General features: G+C 44.6%; 1 protein-coding gene across 1 annotated transcript in view; it reads right to left on the bottom strand.

Annotated features, from left to right (window-relative positions):
• The window catches only part of LOC144147355 (neprilysin-11-like), a 57307-nt gene that overhangs the window by 20174 nt on the left and 13192 nt on the right, over window positions 1-23941 (bottom strand). Inside the window, exons 5-12 of the mRNA XM_077679468.1 lie at window positions 18700-18830; window positions 5980-6253; window positions 5806-5904; window positions 5569-5646; window positions 4442-4554; window positions 3359-3417; window positions 774-825; window positions 639-709 (exon numbers count right to left, since the gene is read on the bottom strand). Coding sequence (XP_077535594.1) covers window positions 639-709; window positions 774-825; window positions 3359-3417; window positions 4442-4554; window positions 5569-5646; window positions 5806-5904; window positions 5980-6253; window positions 18700-18830 — 877 coding nt within the window. The remainder of the gene's footprint in view (window positions 1-638; window positions 710-773; window positions 826-3358; window positions 3418-4441; window positions 4555-5568; window positions 5647-5805; window positions 5905-5979; window positions 6254-18699; window positions 18831-23941) is intronic.

The raw sequence follows: 23941 nt of genomic DNA, 5'->3' as shown, positions 1-23941 counted from the left end.
AATATCGTAAGCTCTTAGAAAGAATTTCGAGGCAGTTAAGTAGTTAGTGTTACCATTTCAGGGCATCCCACAAATGCAGGAATGCGTCATGCTACCAGTAAAAGTGATTGATATTGCCGTTGTAAACTGAATTTCAGAGATCGAGGCTTCATGATTTGTTTCTAGCTATGCTTTTATTGAAGGCTCGAAGCCATAGTCTGAAAAGATGGAGCTTGCTACGAGCCACAGCGTAGAAGTTCATTGTCACAATTACGGCCATTCTGAGATTCCCGATGAGTCGTCGCTTTTTTTGGCGTAGTAATGAAAACTGAATGCCGCTTGCATGCTATACATTGAACGTTGAGGAACCGAACTACTGCATACCACTCTTTTTTGCACCTTTCGTGCGCACATACGACGAGAAAAAAGCACGAAGCGCGCCCGCAGTGTGCATTTTTACGGGCTGCTCAGCGGAGCATCCACACTAGCAGCGCGACGCTGTCGCCACCTACATGTCGAGCTCGCGGCGAATACATTCGTAACAGATCTAACACTTCCCTACATACGGGCCTAAAACTGAAAAGAGAGCAATAGATTAAATAGGAACTCGCATAATAAAATGTGCCACTACACCAGCGGAAATATTTAAAAATACGTACATTCGTATCTGTCCATTAATTTAGTGAAGAGCTGGGCAATAATTGTTCCTATTGTCCCATAGTTTGCAGACCTGTGGACGAAATTGGGACGATGCATACGGGGTTTCTCTATCCGCAATTATATGCATGGTTTACCTGGGAATTGGAGGGCTTCTGTAATGAGTCACGAGGGCTGCAGCAGGATACGCTGCAAAAGAACAATGTTAAAGGCAGAATGTAACGAATAAAACTTGAGGAACAAGACCCAGAAACACTCGTAAGGGTAGGCGGTATTATTTTAGGAGTAAAGCAGCTCAGGGGTTCGGGCTGTCGGCGTCTCCTGTCGTCGTGTAATGTGTTCACGGAAAATCAAGTTGTCAACAATGGTCAAAAAACAAGTGTATAATGAATAAAATCTGTTCAAAATAAACTGACATGATTTAAACAAATTTATAATACAGACATATTCATAATTGATTTCCCTCAATAACAAAAATTTGTTAAATCCCGTCTCTTAAGTGCTATCAAACGCCAGGTTTTCTCCTGTAATGCATACTTAGCCTGCGGCGGGGTGTGATACGAAGACAACTTACGGCCAGTCTGTCTCTCATTTAATTGGTTAAATCAGGTTCAACGCAAGAGAGGGCGCCACCGCCTCAGCAAGCACGCGATTGCTCCTCCCACAGGCGCTTCTCCGGCCCTAAATCGGCGCGCGCAGTGTGGAAAGAGAGGTACAACCTTTGAATACACTTACACACTGCGTGCTTAGCCCTTCCCGAGACTTTAAGTTAGTGGAGACGGCCCGGGATTTTTTTCGTTCAGCTGGAGAGTATTGCGCTGGCAACAGCGTGGGAAGAGTCTTATGTGAAGAGTTCTGTGGTAGTTGTCGCCCACGGCGACCATGACACCTCCTAACGACCGTAAACGAACAAGTGCGGAATTCCATATCTGTTCTATGACGATATTCTGACGATAACGATTGGTCTCGTAACGCTCAACACATTCGCCGCAAGGTCAACGGAAAAAATTGCTGTTGTCAGTGGCTGCTCCTTTCTCCGCAGCTTTGCGGCTCCGCTGAAATATTGCCATCAATAAAGATTTTACGGGCGAAGCACCTTAGGGGCTCGGCATGTCAGCGTCTTCTGTCGTCGTCTCCTGTAGTCACGGTACTAAAACACCGGGGTACTCGTTTTCCAACGTCTCGGGCTAGAACGTAACGTGTACTAAGAGAACACGCGAGGACACTCGTTTTCCAACGCCTTCTGATAGAAGGCTTCCTTCTTCAAAGACACGAAACTTTTACAATAAAGCTGTAGACCTCTACCCCCCAACGGTTTCATCACCGTGGGAAAACTTACGGCCAGTATGTCTCTTATTTAATTGCTGAAATCCGGTTCAACGAAAAAGAGGGCGTCGCCGCCTCAGCAAGTGCGCGATGGCTCCTCCCCCCGGCGCTTCTCCGGCGCCCAATCAGCGCGCGCTGTGGGGCAAGAGAAAGACTTACAATCTTTGAATGCACTTCTGCAGTGCAAGCTTCGGGCCTCCTCAGGTTTCATGTTAGATCGCCCAGATTTTTATAAAAAGACATCTTGTACGGCGCCTAAAAAATGTTTTTCGGGCTCCTCCCCCCTTCGCGTCTTGTGCCAATTCCTTCCATATCGCTAAGGTGTGGACGGCAAAACTGCCAGCAAATTTTTGCGTCTCCGGCAGCGAGCCTTTTCACATAAATTCCATTTCTTTCCAAATTTTAATATATACGATGTGATACGATGCCCTATTAAGCAGCCACATAACTTCGGAGATTGGCCCGCACAAAAGAGTTACAGCCGATCAAAGAAAAGCTCGCCATATATTGGAAAAGGACGGAACGTATTATGGCCGGTGGTAGGTGCTTTCACATACCATGGAACCGATTGCAGCGCAAAGGTTGACGGAGGCCTACAACTTAGAAGACACACACGCATGCGCATACGCACGCAAGCACGCACCTGCCCCAAGATATGACACAAATAGGTATTTTTGAGCTTAGCCTCTGTGCAGCTGAATATAGCCCTTGGTCGAGAATATAACTTCCTTAATCCTGTAACGCCATAGCTATGGCACGACATAATCGTGTTGGATGCAAGCACCAGTTTTGTTCGTTTGGGCCCCATCAATGCCCTATTTTCAGATAACCCTGGCGCTAGGTGGAACGTACAACAATCATCGCACGGGGTCCCCTCCGGTGTCTTTTGGTCACCCTTTGCAGGAGTAGCTGTTCGTCGGTAGGAAGGTGTATTGCCCCGCCATCGGTAAACTTGATTTTACTCGAATCGAATCAATCGAAATGCGGTTTATTTTTATTTTGCGCACAAAGAAGTGAGAATCCGCAAAGGTTCTGTGACCTTACCCCTCTTTTCCCCAGGAAATCTATACTGGGTAATCGAAACGATATGCAAAGAAGGGCAATCCAGTGACATCTAGGTAGTATTCTGTGGGAGTTTGTTTTCACAAACATTGAACGCTTACTTTTTATTTTTATCATACGCTTGTGCTAATAAAAACTATACGTAATGTTTGCAGGAACCAGTGCGTCGACCATGATTGAGTCACATTCTCTTGTACTCGACCGTTTATAATTACTTCGATAGCTCTTAAAAATTTGTTATCTATCGCTTCCCTTTCTTGAAGTTGGCATTAACACCTAATTAGGGGCGTGTACATTATATATTTTGTTATTTCGTAGGAAATCAAGGACATACCTATTGTGTTAGTGCGTGGCGCGTAGTACGCGTGCGATTTCAAAGGGATGTCTTCGTCCCTAGAAGAAAAACAACAAAAATAACTTTATAAGTAGGAGCTTAGAAAAATGTAAAAGATCGTTATTACCATTCCCTGCTTATCTAAGTTCAAGCAAGACTGGTTCATGCAGAACCCCCGTGACCTTTGTTTTTTGCTGATGTGCTTGGACGTTGGCTTGGATTAGGGTTTCTGTTGCCTTTTTTTTTCTTTTGATATTAGAGACATTCTCTATAGAACAGCGAAACAACCTTCGATTGATAGGTTTCGATCCAAAATAGTTCAGCATGGACCTGCACTTTGACCTGATTTGAAGTGAGCTTTGCGCTTTCATTTCTTTACATTCTTTCGAAGCTCTTCATCGAATATTGATACCGCTTCGGCATTCCTTGGTGCCTTTATGTGGCGACCATTTACAGTTCAGATATACGACTTCTTATAAGGTTACGGTGTCACGTTTTGAAGTACCTCCCTAACTCACAAATTTTTATCAGTGTGGTTGAAAAAGAGGTACGCAATCATTTCCAGTCAAACTCCGAGAAACTTCGGGTATGTTTGTTATAATCATCAAATGCAACCTCGCTGATTATCAGAACAAATGAAATGTTTGTCTTAAATTATATTTGGTGAATGCCTTTTAATACTGACGCTGACGATAGTAATTAAGAATTGCCGGCGCTAAGGTACACAGACTTCATTGATAAATGTATCGTTATCAAAATTTAATCTTAACGACTGCGTTAACGAGTTGTCACCTTTTTATGTGACGCTTATGTTCTAAGGTATAACAACTGGCTAACTCGGATTCGATAGACTGCTTCTAAGCTCCATAGGAGCGAAGCGAAAAAAAGTGTAGACAAAGATAACTAAACATCGATCCGCACTGAAAGACTTATACCAACACAAACGAGCAACTGAAAAGTGTGACTGGAATAAATACATTGTGCAAAAAGTAAAATAAAGGTTTCCGTTTGAAAAACCAACAGCACTATTAACTCGCAGAATAAATTTTGTTAACTCCGAACCCCTACGTATCGCATACTTACGTTCTGTTAATATATTTTCCTGGTGCCAGTAGAAGAAGGCTCTGTTTAAAATAGTTCTCCTGCAGGTAGTGATAGTGCTCCACGAAAGACACTTTATATTTCAACATTGGAACCTGAAAAGGCGCCCATGGTCACTCCATATTCTTTCCACACATCTAAAGAGTGAAAGCGCATTTTGTTTTGCCTGAATGCATGTTAATTTAAAAAAAAATCATTTTATGGATTACCGCACCCATGAACTTAACCCGAACGTATAATTGGAGGTATTAATTAAATGATTAAGCATGATGGGTTCATTAATTTTATTGATTTACTGACATGGACGATTGATCGCAATTGATTAAAATCATTTTCAATTAGCCGCTTTAAGTGAGCTGCGTACATGAGTTGCGTAGAGCGCAGCTCACGTGCGCTCTACGCATGGGGCGGCCTATCGCGAACGCAATCTCACGTCGGGCTAATCCATAGAGGCTTTTTTTTGCAGGTAATAAACAACATCATGAAGAAAACATTTAACTTCGCGGCCAGTAGTATTCTACGTCAAAAACACGACGATGACGACGACAGTGATTTCTTCTCTGCATACTCCGGCGTGCATAAATGCCACGGTGATAATGGTGATCATGCGACACCACTTGGGGTTCAACAAGAAGCTCTCACCATCAATACGAAGCGTGGAGTGTACGGTTCCTTGGATGAGGTGGAAGCGTTCTTAAACAGGAACTACTGTGCGTGCGTGCATGCGTTTGAGCACGTGTGTGTGTGTGTGCGCGCGGGCGAATGTGGTTTGCGTGTGTGTGTGTGCGTTTGTATGTGCACGTAATGTGGGTGGGCTCGCGCGTGTGGTCATGGTTGCGTGTGTGCATGTGTGGGTGTGTGTTTTTCAGATGTTTTGAAATACCACGGACCAACAAAAAGATTAATGGAAGTGCGGAGTTGTATTACAAAGACACTAAAAACGGATACCTAGAAGGGTTGAAAAAACGGCTACCAGTTTTTTTTAATGTATCGGTACAGCTTAATCCGGTACAACAGCCTTAACCAAGTGTTCACGAAATTAACTGCCCTGTACACATTGCGCAATCGTTCCAAATTGTTCTTGATAACACATAAAAAACCCAACTTACATATTTGTACAGGGCGTCTATAATGGTGTCGTTCGACATCCATTCGGGGTAACCAATAACAGCAGTCATGGATTTTAGCTGTAAGTATAACCAAACAATGTGTGGTTAGATTTATATATTACGAGAAAGAAAGGGAAACAAAAAACAATAGCGTGATAAACTGCTTCATATCCAAGCAATTCACCCCGGCTTCATGATATAGTATCCGTGATTGGAAATATGCTCTTATTATCTCACCCTCTTAAACACTGCTTCTTTCGTGCTTGTACTCATCCAGGTGTTGTTCTGCACAACATACATGAAGCTGTAGTTGACAAATTTCATTATCTTCAACACCTGTGAAGAATTAAGAAAATGTACAAGGCTTCGTTGCGCACTCAGAATCACTTAACTCAAAAACATCACACTTACGTCGTCTTTGAAGGTTGTATTAAATTTGGCCGTGATGTAATAATGAGCTACAGCAGTGTACATGACGTCGGGATGAAGCAGTTGATGGACGCAATCCATGCTTAAATTGCTTGGTTTCGCAGCCCCTTCTGCATCATATCTGGCTTCCACTTGGTTAACATGAAGGAGAGGCGTGCTGTTTCTATATACCATATAGAGGTCGTTCAGCAGCGTTCCTACTGCTTCCGACATTGTTCGGATTTTTGTCCAGAAGATATAGTTAAACAGCGACGCCCTAAGAAAAGAAGAAAACGAAGTATAACTGTCGTGGTGGCGCATGTGAGGAGCTAGTTAAATGTCTATGAGAATGCTTATTTCAATTTTGTATGGCTGATAAGACAAACGCTCTCACCTCACCTCACCTTAACCGTTCTCAAATGGAAGACAAGTGCAGACATCTTTGGACTTGTGCAGTACGACTTAAAATTTTGTGGAAACTGTTTGGTATGACCGACCGGCGAAAACATTTAAGGGTAGATATTGGCGGGATCATTTCTTTTTTTTCTAAATTTCGCTCATGCATTTGCTGAGGCTAAGATGCAATCAGTATGCTCTTATTACTCGGCTTGGGCAAGAGCTTAGAGGTAGAAGTAAGGAAGGAATCTCTAAACTACTGCCTCCCAAATTTTCCAGCATGAATTGCTCAAGACAGGGTATTGCTTGATGAAACTAGCCGGCCTTGTTTACTCTCATGGAATCTGCGCCTATAACCGACATTATTTCAGCGTGACACTCACAATGGCGGGCGCAGGGTGGCACGCACGGACAAAGGGTTGCAACATTAGACAGATGTACGAAGTTGTGCGTACGCTTTCGAAACGCATCCCACCGCCAAGCATTTGGGTACGCTGTGCGACATACCCTGCATGACAATGTTTGCGCCCATGGAGACTTGTTGAACAGTGCGATATCCTACAAACATCGAGATTTCTTGACAAGAGCACGTTTAACCACACCGTTTACTCTTTTCTTCACTCAGGCTGACCACCTCCGTAATACAGGTGGTGACGTCAGGCAAATCAGTGTGCAAACAAATCCGGCAAGCATTGTTGATCCAATTCTCTTGGTTTCGTTTAAAACATCCAGGATCCCTGATTTATTTTATTAGACGTGCACGAAATAATACTTTTCTGTTGAGAGCACTGTGTAGACCTCCTGTGCATCCCTTAAATAGGCATGTTTTTCAGGCCGCAACCAACTGCGCACAGTTGCCACCCACTTTGTAACAGTAACTTGATTTCCCCCTAAGCAAAGATTTCGGCATAAAGTAAGTAAAATATGTGATAATGATTACATAAGCACGTATGTAACCTTATTTAGAACTCTTTACGAAGGGTGGAAACGCCTGGGCAGCTTAGAAAATTTCCTGAACTACTGGTGACGGGCTAGGGTGAGCACAAATTAAGTCCTTTCTCCTCGTCGCCTAATAAATCTCATAATTTGACGCTCTTCTAGTCATTATTTAACTACATTCGCTTCACGAACCCGACCTATGAAGATTAATTTAACGCGAAAGCATGAAATGATTCGGTAGGGCGAAAATCTGGCATCGTCTCTTGATCAAAGATGGCACCCAAAGATGGCACACAAAACAACGACAAACAAGTCCCGGCCGCGGCGGTCGCTCTTCTGATGGAGGCGAAAAGCAAAAAACGCCCGTGTGTACGAGATTTCGGCGCACGATAAAGATCCCCAGGTGGTCAAAATTAATCCGGAGCCCTCCACTACGGCGCGCCTCATCGCCTGCGTTGCGTCGGCGCGTTAAACCCTACAATCAATCAAATCAAACGACAAACAAATCAAACAATGCTCAAATTGGCGTGAAATTAGGGTTTATAAAGACCTAACGAGCAATTTATCGCATTTATGTTATCCGTCAGTTAATAAAACAACAGCATGTTTAATTTACGAAAAAACCGTTGAGACGGTATACATTGCTGCAGTACTGCAAGTATTGAAGGACGGGGAGTAAAGGATACGTACCAAGACTGTCAGAGCCATTTACATGCACGGGCAGGGTAATCATTAACAAGAAAAGCGAACGTTTCGGATCAAGAAGTGAGTAAAAAATATTATCGAGATTTTGGCTACGTTAAATGGTTGTGGAAATTAATCCACAGCCCTCCCTTACGTCCCCAGTTCTAGCCGAGGTGTAGATTCGGCATGTTAAATCCGCCAATATATAATTTAATTTTAATAAAGCGACTATAGGTGTCATCCCAGTTACTTCTGGAGTATCGCAAGGCTGCGTCATGGCTCCCATTCGGGTTTGTCTCTGAAATAATTATTAGGCTACGAACCTTAAGGTAAAACTAAACCTGTTCACAGACGATTGCGCACTCAACCGCAAAATATCGTCCTGCAACTATCATATAGCTTTCAATACTACATTAAAAGGCGTTTCCCATGGGTGACGTAAAAGGCAAACGTCACTCAATGTAAAAGAGTGTAGCGTTCTATCAGCAGCCTAATAAGAAAAAAGCAAGTCAAATTTTCTTACACTACTAAAAGCATTCCAATTACTAGAGTAAACCAGCGTAAATATCTGGGAATAATTAAAACTGGCGAGCTAAGATTGGATTCACGCACAAATTACGTAACTACGGCTGCGGCGCTTATTACTCCTAGACATTGACTCCCCCTCCACTGACGCACCCGGCATACACCTCACAGGTCCGATCAATACTAGATTAGGATAATGCCATTTCATTTCACCACGGTTCGCTAAAGAACAAACTAAACTAGCTTTTAGGTTCATCTACGATCTATACAGGCTAACAGATCCACCGACGTAACTAATAAAAGAATTTGGCTTATTTACTACAACGAACAGAACAAAACTCACCGGTGCCAAATTGATGCATTCACTACTTCTGGTCATTTTAATAATTATTTATCCAACTACATTACCTTTGAGAGAGAAAGAATAAACTTTATTAAGAGCATCGTGATGTGGTGTGCGGTCCTCAGTCCAGAACTCAGTCTAGGCCCTTTTCACCAGCCTAAGCTGGGAATCGAGACGCGAGCTTGACAGCTCCTTCTCCCACTTCTCACGTGAAGTGTGCGCGATTAATTTAATTTTGGGGTTTGCTGAACACTCCCATACCATGTGGTACAGGATGCTCGAGGCAGCGCAAAATCTGCACAGCGGGAAGTACCGCGCTGAATGAAGTAAGTGGACTTTGGTCGGATAAGGAATGGTATTTGGAGAAGCCGGGCGTAGTGCTCCTGCCCTTTGGCTAGAGATTTCGTGAGCGGGGGTAGATAACACGGAGTACTTTAAAGTACTCTATCTTTCATCAATGTGGAACAACACACCAAAAACATGCAATCAGACTTAACGAATAGCGAGAGGTGGAGAGAAAAGAAAACTTTAATAAAGACCAGCGAGGTTAGCCGAGCTGTCGCACTGGCTTGCTGCGCTAGATGATATCAAAAAATGAGTAAGAAAAAAAAACTATAAAAATTAAAAGATGTCCTTTGATACGCCCAAAATTTTCAATCACAAAACTATGTCCAATTCTGTGCTCCGAAAACACTCCAAGAGAGCTTTGATTTCACGTGTAGCCTGACTGAAGACACCCGACCAAGGACCCAAAACAGCCCCAGTTAATAAGTATTCGTTAAGTCCAAGGTAGCTTGTTGCGTGAATTGGACTTAACAAATACTTATACTACCGTGAGTCCTTAAAACAATAATTTTTAATGCGTAGCCTTCCTTTCCGAGTACCCCCACAGCCGGGTCGGTATAACACCCTGAATTTCCATAAAAATGCCGATTCGTTAGAAGTTCCACCTTCAATGGTTATAAGGTGCTGGCCAACACGCTATCGGCCCGGCTAGATCACTGCTGGCAACAACGCCACCGGACCCCCCTACCCTTACTTACTCTTGACAGCACCATCGCAGCCAACATCATCGCTCCCCCTAAGGAGCAGCGCCAGTCGACAGCACTTCGTGGGCTTGGAAGCTGTGCCACGTCGCAGCGCGCTTACTTCTTCGCCTTGGTCATGCGGGTTAGTAAGTAAAATAGCTTATTTCCGAAGAAGACAAGTAACTACTCCTCGCTGCAGCTGCCAAGCCCACAGTGCCTTTGGGAAATGATCCTTGAGTGTGCCCGTACCACTTGCGGTCTACTGCGGTTATTGTCGGGTGACGTCGAGACTAACCCTGGCCCTGAAATGAAAGAAATCCTCGCCGAATCTCAACTTTCAACTCAGGTTCAAAAACTAAAAAATCAGCTATCAACGACCGACCAAACGACAACTGCCTAAGTAAATGCATGAATAAAATAGAAATCTACTACCAGAACCTCTCACCTCTGCAAGCAGATCTTGAAGTGATCCGTACAAACCGTTTGTGTGCGAGCCGAACGCTAGGTTAGAAGACGCTGAAAACCACTCGTGGCGTAATAACTTAATATTCTACAACCTCCCCGGCCCCAAACCAGCTGAAACAAGTTATTAGACACTGCCTTGAACACGACAAAATAGCCATCGACACAAAAAAAAATAGATCGTGCTCATCGCCTCGGACACCATGCCAAAAACCGCCACCGCCCAATAATAGCAAAGTTCACCTTTCATAAAACCAAAGAGGCCATAATTACGAATGCCTCCAAGTTTAAAGGAACAGACAGTTACTTTCATGAAAACAAAAGCAACGAAGTTTCGAATACGTTTAAAATCCTTCAAATGGGCTCGAGACATTACATTTTTGACAATGCTTCACAAACTGTTAAAGAAATCGCATATCAAACCCGTGAAACGAAGAAACATACGAACCGGCCCCAAAATCAAGCACGAAACAATCTTTTTTATTTGTATCCTTTACTAACATACGCAGCTTTCTACCGAAACGAGAAAAAATATCTAGTCTTGTAGCGTCATACAATTCCAATCTGATTGTACACACAGAAACGTGGCTTACCGATGACTTGACGGAAACTGGCTTTCTTGCAAATCTACCTAACCTTCAGTTATACCGAAAAGATCGCAAATGCCCTCGCGTAGGTGGCGTACCAATCACCATCGGCCCGGCATTTGCGTGTTACTTAAAAACCATAGCATCTGACACAGAAATCATAAGGATACTTTGTCGGGCTCCACGCCAAACGATACTACTTGGAGTCTGCTACAGACCAGCGAACGTAAATCCCGATTTTGCAAAAAAACATAACATGGTAAATGCGCTCACCACAGCTCACTCGAATGCCCATATTTTGCTGTTTGGCGGCTTCAATCTTCGTAATAATAACTGGAAAACCTGAACAACCTCACCAGAAAACCCCACAGACTCAAGAAAATTTATAGATGCTTGCTACAACTTAAACTTATGGCAACGCGTATCAGAACCATCGCGTATGGCCAGCAATTCTGCAAACATCCTTTACCACATTATAACCACCCATTCTTTCAGCTTATCGTCGATTAAATATCTCGAAGGTATTAGCTACCATAAAGTTATCCATGTGGATTTTTTTTCTTTCCCCCAAAACGACGCGAAATTCTAAGCAATAATGGGTTTATGCGATAAAGGCAACTTTGTTGAAATTAACAAATGCAGAAGCTTCGTTTTAGATTTAGAAGCCAACTTCCACAGCCAATTAGTTCATAAAAATTAGGCAGTTCTTAAACAAAAGCTTAGTTTCAGCGTGGCTGCATGTACTAACCTTTTCTAAGGGCTCAGGCTCAATAAAGGTTGATTCTCTCATTTCGTACCACGCACCAAGGGCCCTGGTATACTAAAACATTAAATTGACTCAGCATTAAGAAAAAAAACGCCTGTTCCGTCAGGCAAAGACGAAAGGAACTCCATTCGCGTGCGATAAATACCACTCCGCCGCAAATGACTATCTTACAACAATTCACAACTCAAGCATGCATTTTTTAACACACACCTACCGAGCATACTGAGTAATAACGTAAAAAAACCTTTTAGCAGGTCTTCAATCCAAAGCCATCACGCACTATGAGGCTCACGAAAGAATCAGGTGAAATGACCACAGATGACGAGTTTGCTAACATTTCTAACACCGCATTTTCGTCGGTGTTCACCAAAGACCCTTGTGTGCCTTCCCTTACCACAACTACTCTGATGGCGTCCAGAACGCCGGCGCTAGACTTTTGCGCAGGCGGCATTTCTTCTCTAATACAAAAAAATAATCTTTTCTCGTCATGTGGCCTTGACAAAATTAATTCAAGACTGTTTAAAAACATCACCAACACAATTGTAGCATATTTGCACCTCATATTCTCACAGTCACCCACCACCGGCGACGTTGCTGATGACCGGAAAATTGGCAAAGCCGTTCCAGTCTACAAAGCAGATGACAGTAAGTCCCCACTTAACTATCATCTCATTTCATTAACAAGCGTCCCATTCAAAATCATGAAACGCGTCATATATTCCTTTGTTATCAACTTCCTCGATTCGAATAGTTTCTTCGCCCCTGCCAGCATGGCTTCCGCAAGGGGTTTTTCAGTGAAACACGATCAGCACTCTTTCTTCACCCCATACATACGAATCTTGACACAAACTTGCAGACCGACGCCATTTTTCTTGATTACGCAATAGCCTTTGATACAGCTCACACAACAAACACATACAGAAATTATGCGGGCTAAATCTCGACCCTATCCTGTTAGAATGTTATAAAGCATTCTTGGCCAACCGTTCTGAATTCGTGCACGTAAATAACGAATCCTCTGAACCTCCCGAAGTAACGTCAGGAGTACCGCAAGGGTGTTTCTACGGCCCCTTATTATTTCTAATTTACATAAATGACCTACCCCTAAACTGTGAATTGCAAAATCCGCATGTTCGCCGACGATTGTGTAATTTACCGCACAATAACGAATGGTTCCGATCAACTAACCCTGCAACCCGACCCAAATAACACTCAAGAATGGCGTGACAATTGGCTTTTGACACTTAACCCCAACAACTGTAAACTTATCATTCACTCACCGCAAAAACCCTTTTCTATTTTTCATACCAAATAACCAAAGTCCCCCAGAAACAGTACAGCGCTTCAAATATCTAAGTGCAACGCTGTCGGCCGATCTAGCTTGGAATGCACATGTCACAAACGTTATCTCAACGGCAAACAAAATATTAGAATTCGTGAAGCGTCCACGTTGTGCACCACAACACGTAAAACACCTCGCATACACATCCCTCATCAGGTCAAAACTGGAATACGCCTCAGCTATATAGAGCCCGCGTCAAACATACCCAATCAATGATCTCGAGTCAATTCAGAATACATCTGCCTAATTCATACATTCGTTATATTCTTATGACATTAGCGTTTCATCTCTAAAAAGCACAATATGGATTACCGCCACTTTGCCTTCGACGCCGCATAGCCACGCCTTTCCTGTTTCACAAGCTGATTCATTCGCCCATCAACCATCCACCATACATCATCCCCCGACGTACATTTCGCACCGCACCAGCCACCCCCTCCAAGTTTCCCATTACCTCGCTAGAACTGCTACCTTCTCCGCGTCCTTACCCCGTGCAGCGAAGGAGTGGAACGGCCTCCCAAACCACATCGTCGCAATCACCTGTCCATCAACCTTCATTGAAAATGTAACCAGTCATCTTTGTCAGCGACAATTTGTGGCAATTTTATTATACCCAGTATATCCACCACTTAAGGGCAATGTTTTTATACCTTGTATATCCACCCCTTATGTTGCAAATGTTCTTTACACCCTGTATATTCACCCCTTATGTGGCAAATGTTCTTTATACACTGTATATCCCCCCCTTGTGTAATACCCCTTGGTCTTTAAGGAAATAAAACGAGAAATAATATGAGGATGATGATAGCTAAATGCACATGGTTTGTGGGACATAATTTTGAAAACCAAAAATACGAGAATTAGCAAAAATAAAATTCAATAAAAAATTATCTGACAAACGGCAATATATGCAACTTATACATCTCCCGCAAAAACCGAAGAATAAACGACAAAGACCGCAAAAAAAAAACACTAAAATAATGAAATGAGAAATGGCGAAATTGCGAACCGCGTAACACCCTGCATTTCCATAAAAGACAGATTTGGCGGAAGATTCACCTTGAATAGTCAAATAGCGTAAAGTTACATAATTGGTCACCCGAAATTATGAAAAACTAGGAAATCAGAAAAAGAATACAGTTAACAATTTAACAAAAATCATCTGACAAAATCAAAAATATGCTTCTTATACATCTCCCTCAAAAAACGAAGACTAAGCGTACTCAAAAGAATGCTCACAATACAAATTAAAATGGCGAAAAAGGCTAAAAAACTGTGTAACGACCTGTATTTCTACAAAAATGCAGATCAGAAGAAAGTTCTACCTTTAATCGTGTTACGAATCGGCCAACGCCGCCGTATTTTCCCGCATCAGCCTCCACGTGCGAAGCCTCCACGTGCGAAGCCACCACGTGCGCCCGCGTGTCGGTGAATCATACTTTTGGTGTCTCGCCATGCCGGGTCAGACACCTCGCGTTGCAACGCGCCTCCGGCGGTTGCCAGCGGCACGCCCAGGTGCCAGCGGCATGCCCAGGCGTTCTTAACGGACGTGCGCCCCACAAACGTCAGGTGCCAGCACGTCGGTGAGTCACGCCTCGACATGCCCGGCTCAGACGTTTCGCTATCGGCGCGATCAACATTTGATAGCGCGGCCCCGGCACCTTTCAAGGACACTCTCCCCCCTCTCTCGGACTCCACGTGCGCCGAGGCTATGAATGACTCACGAACTGTGGAAAGAGCGTTGTGTGTGTCTGTGATGTTCGTGGCGTGTGGCTACTTGTTCGCGTTTGACCATTGTTTTTTTTGGGGTATAAATAGAAGCAGCCCAAAACGCTGAAATTCATTCCTGTCTGAGCAGCGAATCCATGCGGTCACTCTGCTCGAGTCCTGTATTGTAACCTGGCCCGTCGGGGCATTGTATGTTTTTTTGGCTTCGGCTCACCTCTCGCTATGAAAAGTAAACAGTTACGTTAGCCTACTTCTTCGGCTGCAACAGCGGCTGGCCGCTCCCATCGTACGCGCTACCACTCTTATGTCGGAGGCCACGGAGATCGGATCGGGTGCCCCCGCCCGGTCGCAACAACTGGTGGCAGCGCTGGGATGACACGGTTGCAACAATAGCAATAGCGTAAATGGAGGTAATTGGTAGGACCGAGTTTTTTCAAAACCAGAAAAGGAATAAAAATAGAAAAATAAAAATTTTGCCAAAAATATTTGCAAAATCAATAATATTCAACACATATCACCCGCAAAAACGTAAAAATACACAAAGAAAATATGCAAAAGGATGCTCAAGATGCGAAATAAAAAATGGCGAATTGTGAACCATGTACGCCCTGCATTTTCACAGAAATTCATATTTGCTGGCCACCTTTAATCGTCATAATAGCGTTAATGAAGATAATTGATCGGACGGAATTTCGGTAAGCAAAAATATGAAAATTAGACAAAAACAAATCAACAAAAATGGTCCGAAAAAAATCAGAAATATGCGTCTTATACAGCCCCCCCAACAGCCGAAGAATAGACAAAGAAAATGCGCGAAAAAACGTTGGAAAAACGAATAAGTAATAGCGTAAACAGGCCAACTATGTAGTACGCCTTGCATCTTCAAAAAAACATAATTAGGGAAAAAAGGACACTTCGTCGCTCTACTAGAATAAATTTACGTCATTGGCGAGAAGAAAGGAAAGAAAACTTAAAAAGCATAAACATCTTCAGTTACTCATAGCCATACTTGGCTGTAAAGAACTCGCCCTCTAGACAAGCGGCATGAAAATGCCGCGCTTTAGTGGACGATTGTCTGAATTTGTGCAGGTTCCTTTTTTTGGTTGGCAGCAGGTGAATGAATTAAGTTCCCTCACGGTGGCTCAGTGGCTAAGGCGTCGCGCTTAAGCCGCGGGTTGTCAATCTTTGCCGCGGTGGCTGATTTTCTGGTAGAGGTGAAAAGGAAAATTGTCCGTGTGTCGAGATTTTAGCGCTCGTTATAAATCCCCAGGTGGTCAAAATTAATCCGGAGCCCTGCACTACGGTGCGCCTCATAGCCCAGGTGCAGCTTCGGTGTGTTGAATCCCTTAATCAGTCCAACATAATAACGTAGGTCTGCATATTTTTGTCCCACGGAGTTAGTTTACTCTTACACACTGGTTGAAAAGGAACTACATATAGTAAATCCTCGTTAACTCGAACTGGCATATCTCGGCGTATCAGTTAAGTTTTTCTCGCCGTGTATTTACATCTGATATGTACTACGTATTCGAGCCCATTTATATCAAGACGTTTTTCCTGGGGATCACGGATCTCGCGAATGGTTGACAGAGAGGACACAAGACAAGGTCTGCTGCAGTCAGCTGATAAGGGCTCCGTGCGAACTCAGTGCACGACGCAGGTGTTCATCCGGACCATAAGGAGCTTCAAGCAGTGCCAACAATGCCAGAAACAAAAATAAAACATGTTGAGCTTGCTCGCAACAAGCAAAATGTACAGGTGGTGACCAACAATAGATGCGATGAATTAAAGCAGCTAAATAACAATTTTGCAAAATGCAGTTCTTTATTCAGACTAATAAAAATTAGTTCCTGCGAATTATACTTTGCTTTTTTACGAAAGCTCCCCCGTGCAGTGTAGGTGTTGTTACCAGCACTATACTCATTTGAGTGTCATGGCGACAAGTTTTCGGCGTTTCGCTCAACTGGAAACTCGGCTAATTTCAAAATTTTTAGTGGATTTTACGACTCCAAATTTACGATGTATTACTGTACTATGCAAGCGTAAATACTTAAATAATTTTTAATCGTGCATTATGCATGCTGTACGCAATATCAGTGTATATTACCGTAATGTTATGTATTCTAATTTTGGGATATTCCGACACCATTCTCGCGGGGCCGTTAACAGCGTTAAGGGCACCATGTGCAGAAAGGCTGGCGTCGTCGGTGCCATTGACCATGACAAAAAATCTTGTAGCGCCATCTTGCGCCACCACTGATACTGACCTGCCCTGTAGAAAAAAATAAATAAGCACATTTGGATTCGTGCCTCAGGGTTTGGACCCGGGTACGCAGAGCAGGATCCGGGTGCGTTACCACTGCACTAATTACCACTGCACTAAGAACTCCGGGAGACCTAATCAGCTTGCTTAACGTTTTCCTACAGTGACTAAATGCAAGGCGTTAACATCGACGTCCTTGGTTACGGTGTTAACATGGCCGACACCACAGCGAAGTCAATACTGTTGCTTTGGGAAGCCTCGATACCGCTCGTTCCGTGGACAGTACGCATCCGATCCTCTGAGATAAAACCCCCTCAATCTGAGCTGCGCCTTAGCCCTTCGCTACACCGTACCTAACAACCAGGTGTATCCTCGACCTTTACTAAAACCCCAGTTTGTAGTTCGAACTTGTATTTCGTCTAGTGAGGTAAGATTTTATGCCTTACTGGACAACATATACATGTATAGGTATCATTAAAACTCGGCAGTTCTGGCTAGACAGTTTAATTTATTTCCATAGCTCTTACCGGGTCTTAGCCTCCAGTTGCGTAATTCGTGTTGGCAATAATTTGACTTTGAATTTGACAATAATTTGAATTCACTTTGCTTTGAAACTATCACTGTTAATTTTAACATACAGACACCCGCATATCATCATGCCAGGTCGTATGTATCTCGACTGAGAAATAGGTGCTGACAACGGCAGAAGTACAATTCGAAAGCTCGGTCGTGTATTGTACTAACTAACCCCGGCGGAACACTTCCAATTATTCGCGTCTTCCTGTACACACGACATACTCCCGTATATTAATACGTAGTATTCTTTGTCTAATACCCCCCCCCCTCCCCCAGTCAGGACCAGGTAACGCTCTGCAATTGCACAAAAATGCAGAATTGGTGAAAGTAACGCACTTAATAATTTTAATAGCGAAAATGCGGATGATTTTTGCACAAAAGTTTGATTACCCAAAAAGGGCAAAAAAAGAAAAAAAGATTTCACGAAAGCAAATTTCACAAAAAGAACAAAAAAAACGCATCTTAATCATCACCTCTAAAAAAGGCTGACTAAAGTAAAACAGCGCAGAAAAGGACGTTCTAAACAGGAATTTAAAAAAATGCGAAAACGGGCCAACCGTTTAATGCCCAAAAAATGTAGCTTTGGCGGAAATCACATATTTAATCGTTATAATAGCTTCAATGGAAATAATTGGTCGGACAGAATTATGCAAACCCAGAAATAAGAAAATATAAAAGGTATATAAAAATGAACTAACAAAATCAGAAATATGGCTGTTATACATATCTAAAAAACGAATGATTAAATAAGAGAGCCCGTACAAGAACCATGGAAACGCGAACAAAAATATTGTGAAGAAAAACAACTGTACCTTATGCGTTGCATCTGCAATAAATTACACTATTGGCAAGGTTGAATCTGTTAACCGCTACAGTAGCGTAAATGTGCAACATGGGCAAAAAGAGCCAAATAAGAAGTTGAAAACAAATGAACAACACCACATATTCCGCTACTCACAAAATCCGGCTATAAAAATCTTAATGAAGACAAGTGGTGTAAAAATTCTGGGCATAGACAATTCTATGAGCTTCTGCGCCTTTTTTCGGTGGTATCAAGCTCGGGCTCAAGTTTTTGAATACTTACATGGTGCTGCACTTCAAGAGGATCACTGCACGCTTGAAGTAGTCGATATACTCGACCAAAATTTGTGTGTCTCCGGTGATGTCAATATTTAGGCCTTCAAAATCCTTTTTAAGGATCTCGGTAATTGGAAGCTGGTAGGGAAGAAAGAATTGTGTAACTCAATTTTTGTTTTGTGCACACTGATAATTTACCCATGCCATAGCAAAGCGTTTGACGCATGTATGTATGTATGTACGCACGTACGTATGTACGTATGTACAGTAATCCCTCGTTATAACGAAGTCAGCGGAACGGCGAAAAATCTTGTTATAAGCGGTATTTCGATATAAGCGAACTCTCGAGAAAAGCTTAAGTAGTTGAGCTTTAATTGCCCCACAACTGAAAGAAAGCAAAACACGATGTATTCAGTGAAGAAAAGCTTTATTCAGATGCAAAAAGGCAGCTAGCTTTGGCTGTTTAAAGTTCTTGCCGGGCGCGAGAATCCCCTCCTCCAATTTGACGAAGCATTGCATGAGGCTGTGGTCTTTATCATAAAAGTGGCAGTGGATGTGGCCAATTTACAGGGGAGCGTGCCGAAGTCACGAAACGCTGCGCGAGTTTCTCTCTGAAAAGCGCCGCCAATTCTGTCGCTGGAGTCGGAGGTTGCGTTTGTTGCGCTAAAAAAATGATTAGCTGTTCATTTTGGTACACAGCGCAATTATGAAAACTGACCGGATTTGCACTAGTGGCCTTGCATGATCTCTGGGAAGTTTTTTCCCAGGTGGGCAGCAGTGAAGTTTTCAAAACAAGAGTTTTTCGGCGCCCCGTTGTCGACGACACTGCTAATTCTACGGTTTGAGTGTGGTTGTTCGCGCAGCGTCGCGTTCACGTCATTGATCAATGTCTAGGAACAAAATTCAATGACTGTACCACGCATTCGGACCGTTTGTGTAAAGTCGGATGGCGTGAATCGAGCATGACCGGCTCGAGCAAATTGCCGGGGAAAGACCAGCTTGCGTTGAACCGCCATGTTTGAAGGTTGACTCGCCGCTGGGCCGCCGCCACTCAGCCATGCCTCCGCTCGCCACTTCGCTCTAAGCGGGTCAAGCACTTCGTGTACTTCGAGTAATGCGGCCTAAAATGCATGCGTTTGGGTTGGGACAAGAATAAATTCCGAATAAAGCGATATTTCGAGTAAAGCGGTTCGTTATAACGAGGGATTACTGTAATATGTATGTATGTATGAATGCACGTACGTATGTATGTATGTATGTATGTATGTATGTATGTATGTATGTATGTATGTATGTATGTATGTATGTATGTATGTAGGTATGTATTATGTATGTATGTATGCATGTATGTATGTATGTATGTATGTACGTACGTATGTATGTGTGTATGTATGTACGTACGTATGTATGTATGTCTGATCTGATTGTGGGGTTTAACGCGCCGACGCAACGCAGGCGATGAGGCGCGCCGTAGTGGAGGGCTCCGGATTAATTTTGACCACCTGGGGATCTTTATCGTGCGCCGAAATCTCGCACACACGGGCGTTTTTGCTTTTCGCCTCCATCAGAAAAGCGGCCGCCGCGGCCGGGAATCGAACCCGCGACCTCGTGCTCAGCAGCGCAACGCCTTAGCCACTGAGCCACCGCGGCGGGTGTATGTATGTATGTATGTATGTATGTATGTATGTATGTATGTATGTATGTAATGTTTTTCGAGATGTATGTAATGTATGTACAGGGTCGTCCACTTTTGGTGCGAGCACGGCGCAGGGTGGTCGTGCGCCGCGCAGCGCCAGCGCAAACGGCGCGGCCGCGCGTCGAAGCTAAGCGGCGGAGGCGCACAGGGGATTGGAGGCGGGCTACCTGTCGTCAGCGAAAGCGCGGAAGCGTGCCGTACTTACTTTGCTGTGAAGTACGCCTAACTGTCGGTATGCCTGTAACGACTTAGCCCGCGGCAATCCACGATGTTAAGGTGGTTGTACTGCGAAGCTGTAAACGACACCCACGACGATTACCCATACGAGATCACTTAAACCCACACGCGTGGCTCTACAAAGAGTGAAACCTGGCGTCTTTACTTTCCGTGGTCTACCCTTGGTGGCCTGGAATGAACTGAATGAGTTGCTATACCAGTCTTCCTTTTTATGTGAAAGCGTGGTGACGTGCCTACTTGATTTCTATGCGGTTGGGTACTTTTGCACTCGTATAGTACGCAACGGTAATCTTTACCGGGAAACACACTCGGGGAGAAGAACGTGCTTCGCATTATTCGCAGACGCCGTTATCATATATTATGTGGTTTGTACTTCACACAAAGGCTCTGAATGAGCACAGGTGTTCAACCCACCGCTGTGTAGTTGAGTATACCGTTCGTCTCTCCCGTCTCCTCGTGTGGGCGCAGCTTACCCGGTAAGACGACGGGCTCTCGATCCGTTTCTCTATTCGGGTCCAGTTCCAATTCCTGGCGGTGCCAGTAATTCCTTTTATTTCTGGCGTTTTCTGCTGACAACGCCATGAAATTTGCTTGGCTGGTAGAGGTATAGTGCTTTGCGGTAAACGTACTTTCTAGCTTTGCTTTCATGAAAATGGCGACTTTTCTGGCTCTTTTTCAAACATTTAGTTTAAGGTGGTGATTTTTTGCGCTACCTTCGGCAATTTCCCGGCGACTTTTCGTTCTTAGGACCCCGCAGCCCTGGAGGTGATGCACTATGCTCGGGTGTAATGCGTTGATCTTCTCTTTTTACAGGAGTGCAATTGTCATACTCCGCGCGACGTTCTCTTGTTTCGCGAGTGCTGTTGTGTGCAAGCCTTTTTCACCCTGTCAGACAGGATGGTTTAGCGCGTAGGCGTCGTATTTCTGCGCGAGAGCTTGCGCCGAAAGGCTCGTTGTACCTTTGGGTTCGGAGGGCGCGTGCTTGCAGTCGACTTTTTCTTGCTCGCTTGTCGCGGGTTAGCGGTTGTTGTGTACGTACTCTGACTAGTTCCCATTTTCGCATCCCTCGACGCGCTCGAACGTTACCCAACATTTTTGGTGGGCAATTTTAATTGTGTGACCGACCCTCACCGTGGTGTACCGTGACGTGTGCAAGGTCGGTCCTAAAGCGGTGTCCAGACGTTCAAGGACCGGATCGGTCAATTACATATTTCCGATGCTTGGGTGCAGCTCTACGGCGACAGCTTTGTCGCTACTTGGGAGAGGGGACGATCTGGCAGTCGGCTAGATAAGTTTTATTTTCCACTAGAGCTAAGTTAGCTTCCACGTGGAGTGCTGTAACGTCCCCTCCTTTCCGGCTGTGGTTCGGCGCGTGTGCGATCAGTCGCCTGTGTTAGCGACGCTTAGCCTTGGCAAATGTGCGCTCCGCCACCAGACGTGGCGAATGGACGAGCGTCTGCTAACCGACAGGGACAGTTCGGCAGACTTAATAGTTCGTTCACTGCTCTGCGCGAGTTCAGTTCTTTCCCTTGGGATGAGTTGAAGGACCGCTGGCGCGTGCCTTTAGTAAGGGAGGGTCGTGCACGCAGGCGCGCATCACGGCGCCGCATAACAACACTTTCTGCAGAGTTCGCATTGGTCAAAAAGCATCATGGGGGTTCCATGTGGTTCCATTGAGCTCGGCAAGATTGAACTCGGCATACATACAGGGATTATTTGGGCCACTGTAATTACACCATCTTCTCGTGGGGAACCCTGATGAGGATGCGAAGCATCATGGGGGTTCCGTGTGGTTCCATTGTGTTGCCGTTATGTTGAGTGATCTGGTGTTTAGTAGCGCCAGAGGGAATTCCGCGTGTGGGTCCACACCGGTGGCAAAGGCACGCAAGTACTATTGTATTACGGTGAGTAGGCGGTGGTTCTCGAGGCGCCGAAACTCGTACATCATGTTCTTGTCAATGTTGTCCTCTCTGTGGTAGAATAGGTAGTCTCCGTCAGCGTTGGTGACGTAAAGGTTGTTGAAGTTGGTGCACCGGCTGAGAGCAACGTACACGCCCTCCGATTTACAGCTTTGTCTTCTTCTCCTTCTTCTTCTTCTTCAGCAGTACCCATACGAGAAGATGACGACGGCGGTTGAACGCGAAGCTATCTCGTGATGGATTATTTGGTTGGCCAATCCCTAGGGAGGGGCATCCTGCCACAATCATCATCAGAGGCGCTGCGGACGGGGCACGGACGCGGGACATCCCCCGAGCAAGAGATGGTTCGCATCTAAAAACAGTTCAACTCAGCAGAGGAAGCGGAACTATACGCCATTATCAAAGCAGTTATCCACCTCTCCCAACCAGCCCGTCCCCTCAATATCTATACCGACAACAAGAGGGCATGTCGACTCTTAGACTCCGGTCATACATACCACTAGGCGGCACACCTATTCAAGCGTATTCAAAGAACAGTGAAGCTGTACTAGATTCCTGGCCACGCCGGGGTACTGGGAAACGAAAAGGCTAATCAGCTTGGCCGAGACGCATACATCCGGGCTCCAAGCAACGGCTGCCAAAGTCCGGCATCTCAGGAACCAACTCACCCGCAACTTCACCTTAAAGAACACAAAACAGCGAATAGTCTACTCCCAGCTCCCCACCCTAACTTAACAAGACAGCAACAAACCCCATTACGACAGGCACAGACCGGAACATTCGAAACACCTGCGAGGCTACATCTCATCGGATATGGCAAAACAACACCCTTAACATCATGTTCACAGCGCAACATTACACATAACCAAGACCACATTCTCTGGCAGTGCCCTCAATACATCCAAATTAGAAAACATTACTCCAGAGAATGGCTGACCTCACCTAGAAGAGAAGTGGAGCAACGCGGCCTGATTGACTTCGTTCAAGAAGCCGTCAGCAGAAGCCTGGACCGAGGCCTCTGGATCTCGCAGCGCTCCCTACAACTCCTCCTCACTTTCTACCTGTGGATAAAATATTATGTCTCTCTCCTTCGGCCCCTCCGTACTCCAGCATAATATAACGGGCTCGCTTGACGAGGCTGGGTTAGACACTGTTCCAGACGTTACACTTGCCGATGGGTCGGTTAGCACGAGGGCTGAAGATATAGACGAAGATCATATCATTCGGTCTGTCTGAACCGGCTGTGTGTAATTTTTCGCCGTTTCTGGCAAGTTTAGTGCTCTATTCTGAATATTCTGCTGCATTTAACACCAGAAATGGACCCTGCGGCGGGCGCAGCACCTAGTGTGTCGCCGCCTTGGTCGGTTCCCTACCCCCTGCGTGGTGTCGCGCCCAGC

This window comes from Haemaphysalis longicornis, unplaced genomic scaffold, assembly GCF_048455015.1.
Source record: "Haemaphysalis longicornis isolate Haplotype H1 unplaced genomic scaffold, Haemaphysalis longicornis Haplotype H1 scaffold_7, whole genome shotgun sequence".
Classification (NCBI taxonomy): Eukaryota; Metazoa; Arthropoda; class Arachnida; order Ixodida; family Ixodidae; genus Haemaphysalis; species Haemaphysalis longicornis.
Note: the sequence above shows the minus strand (reverse complement) of the source record. Positions and strands in the feature narration are given on the sequence as shown.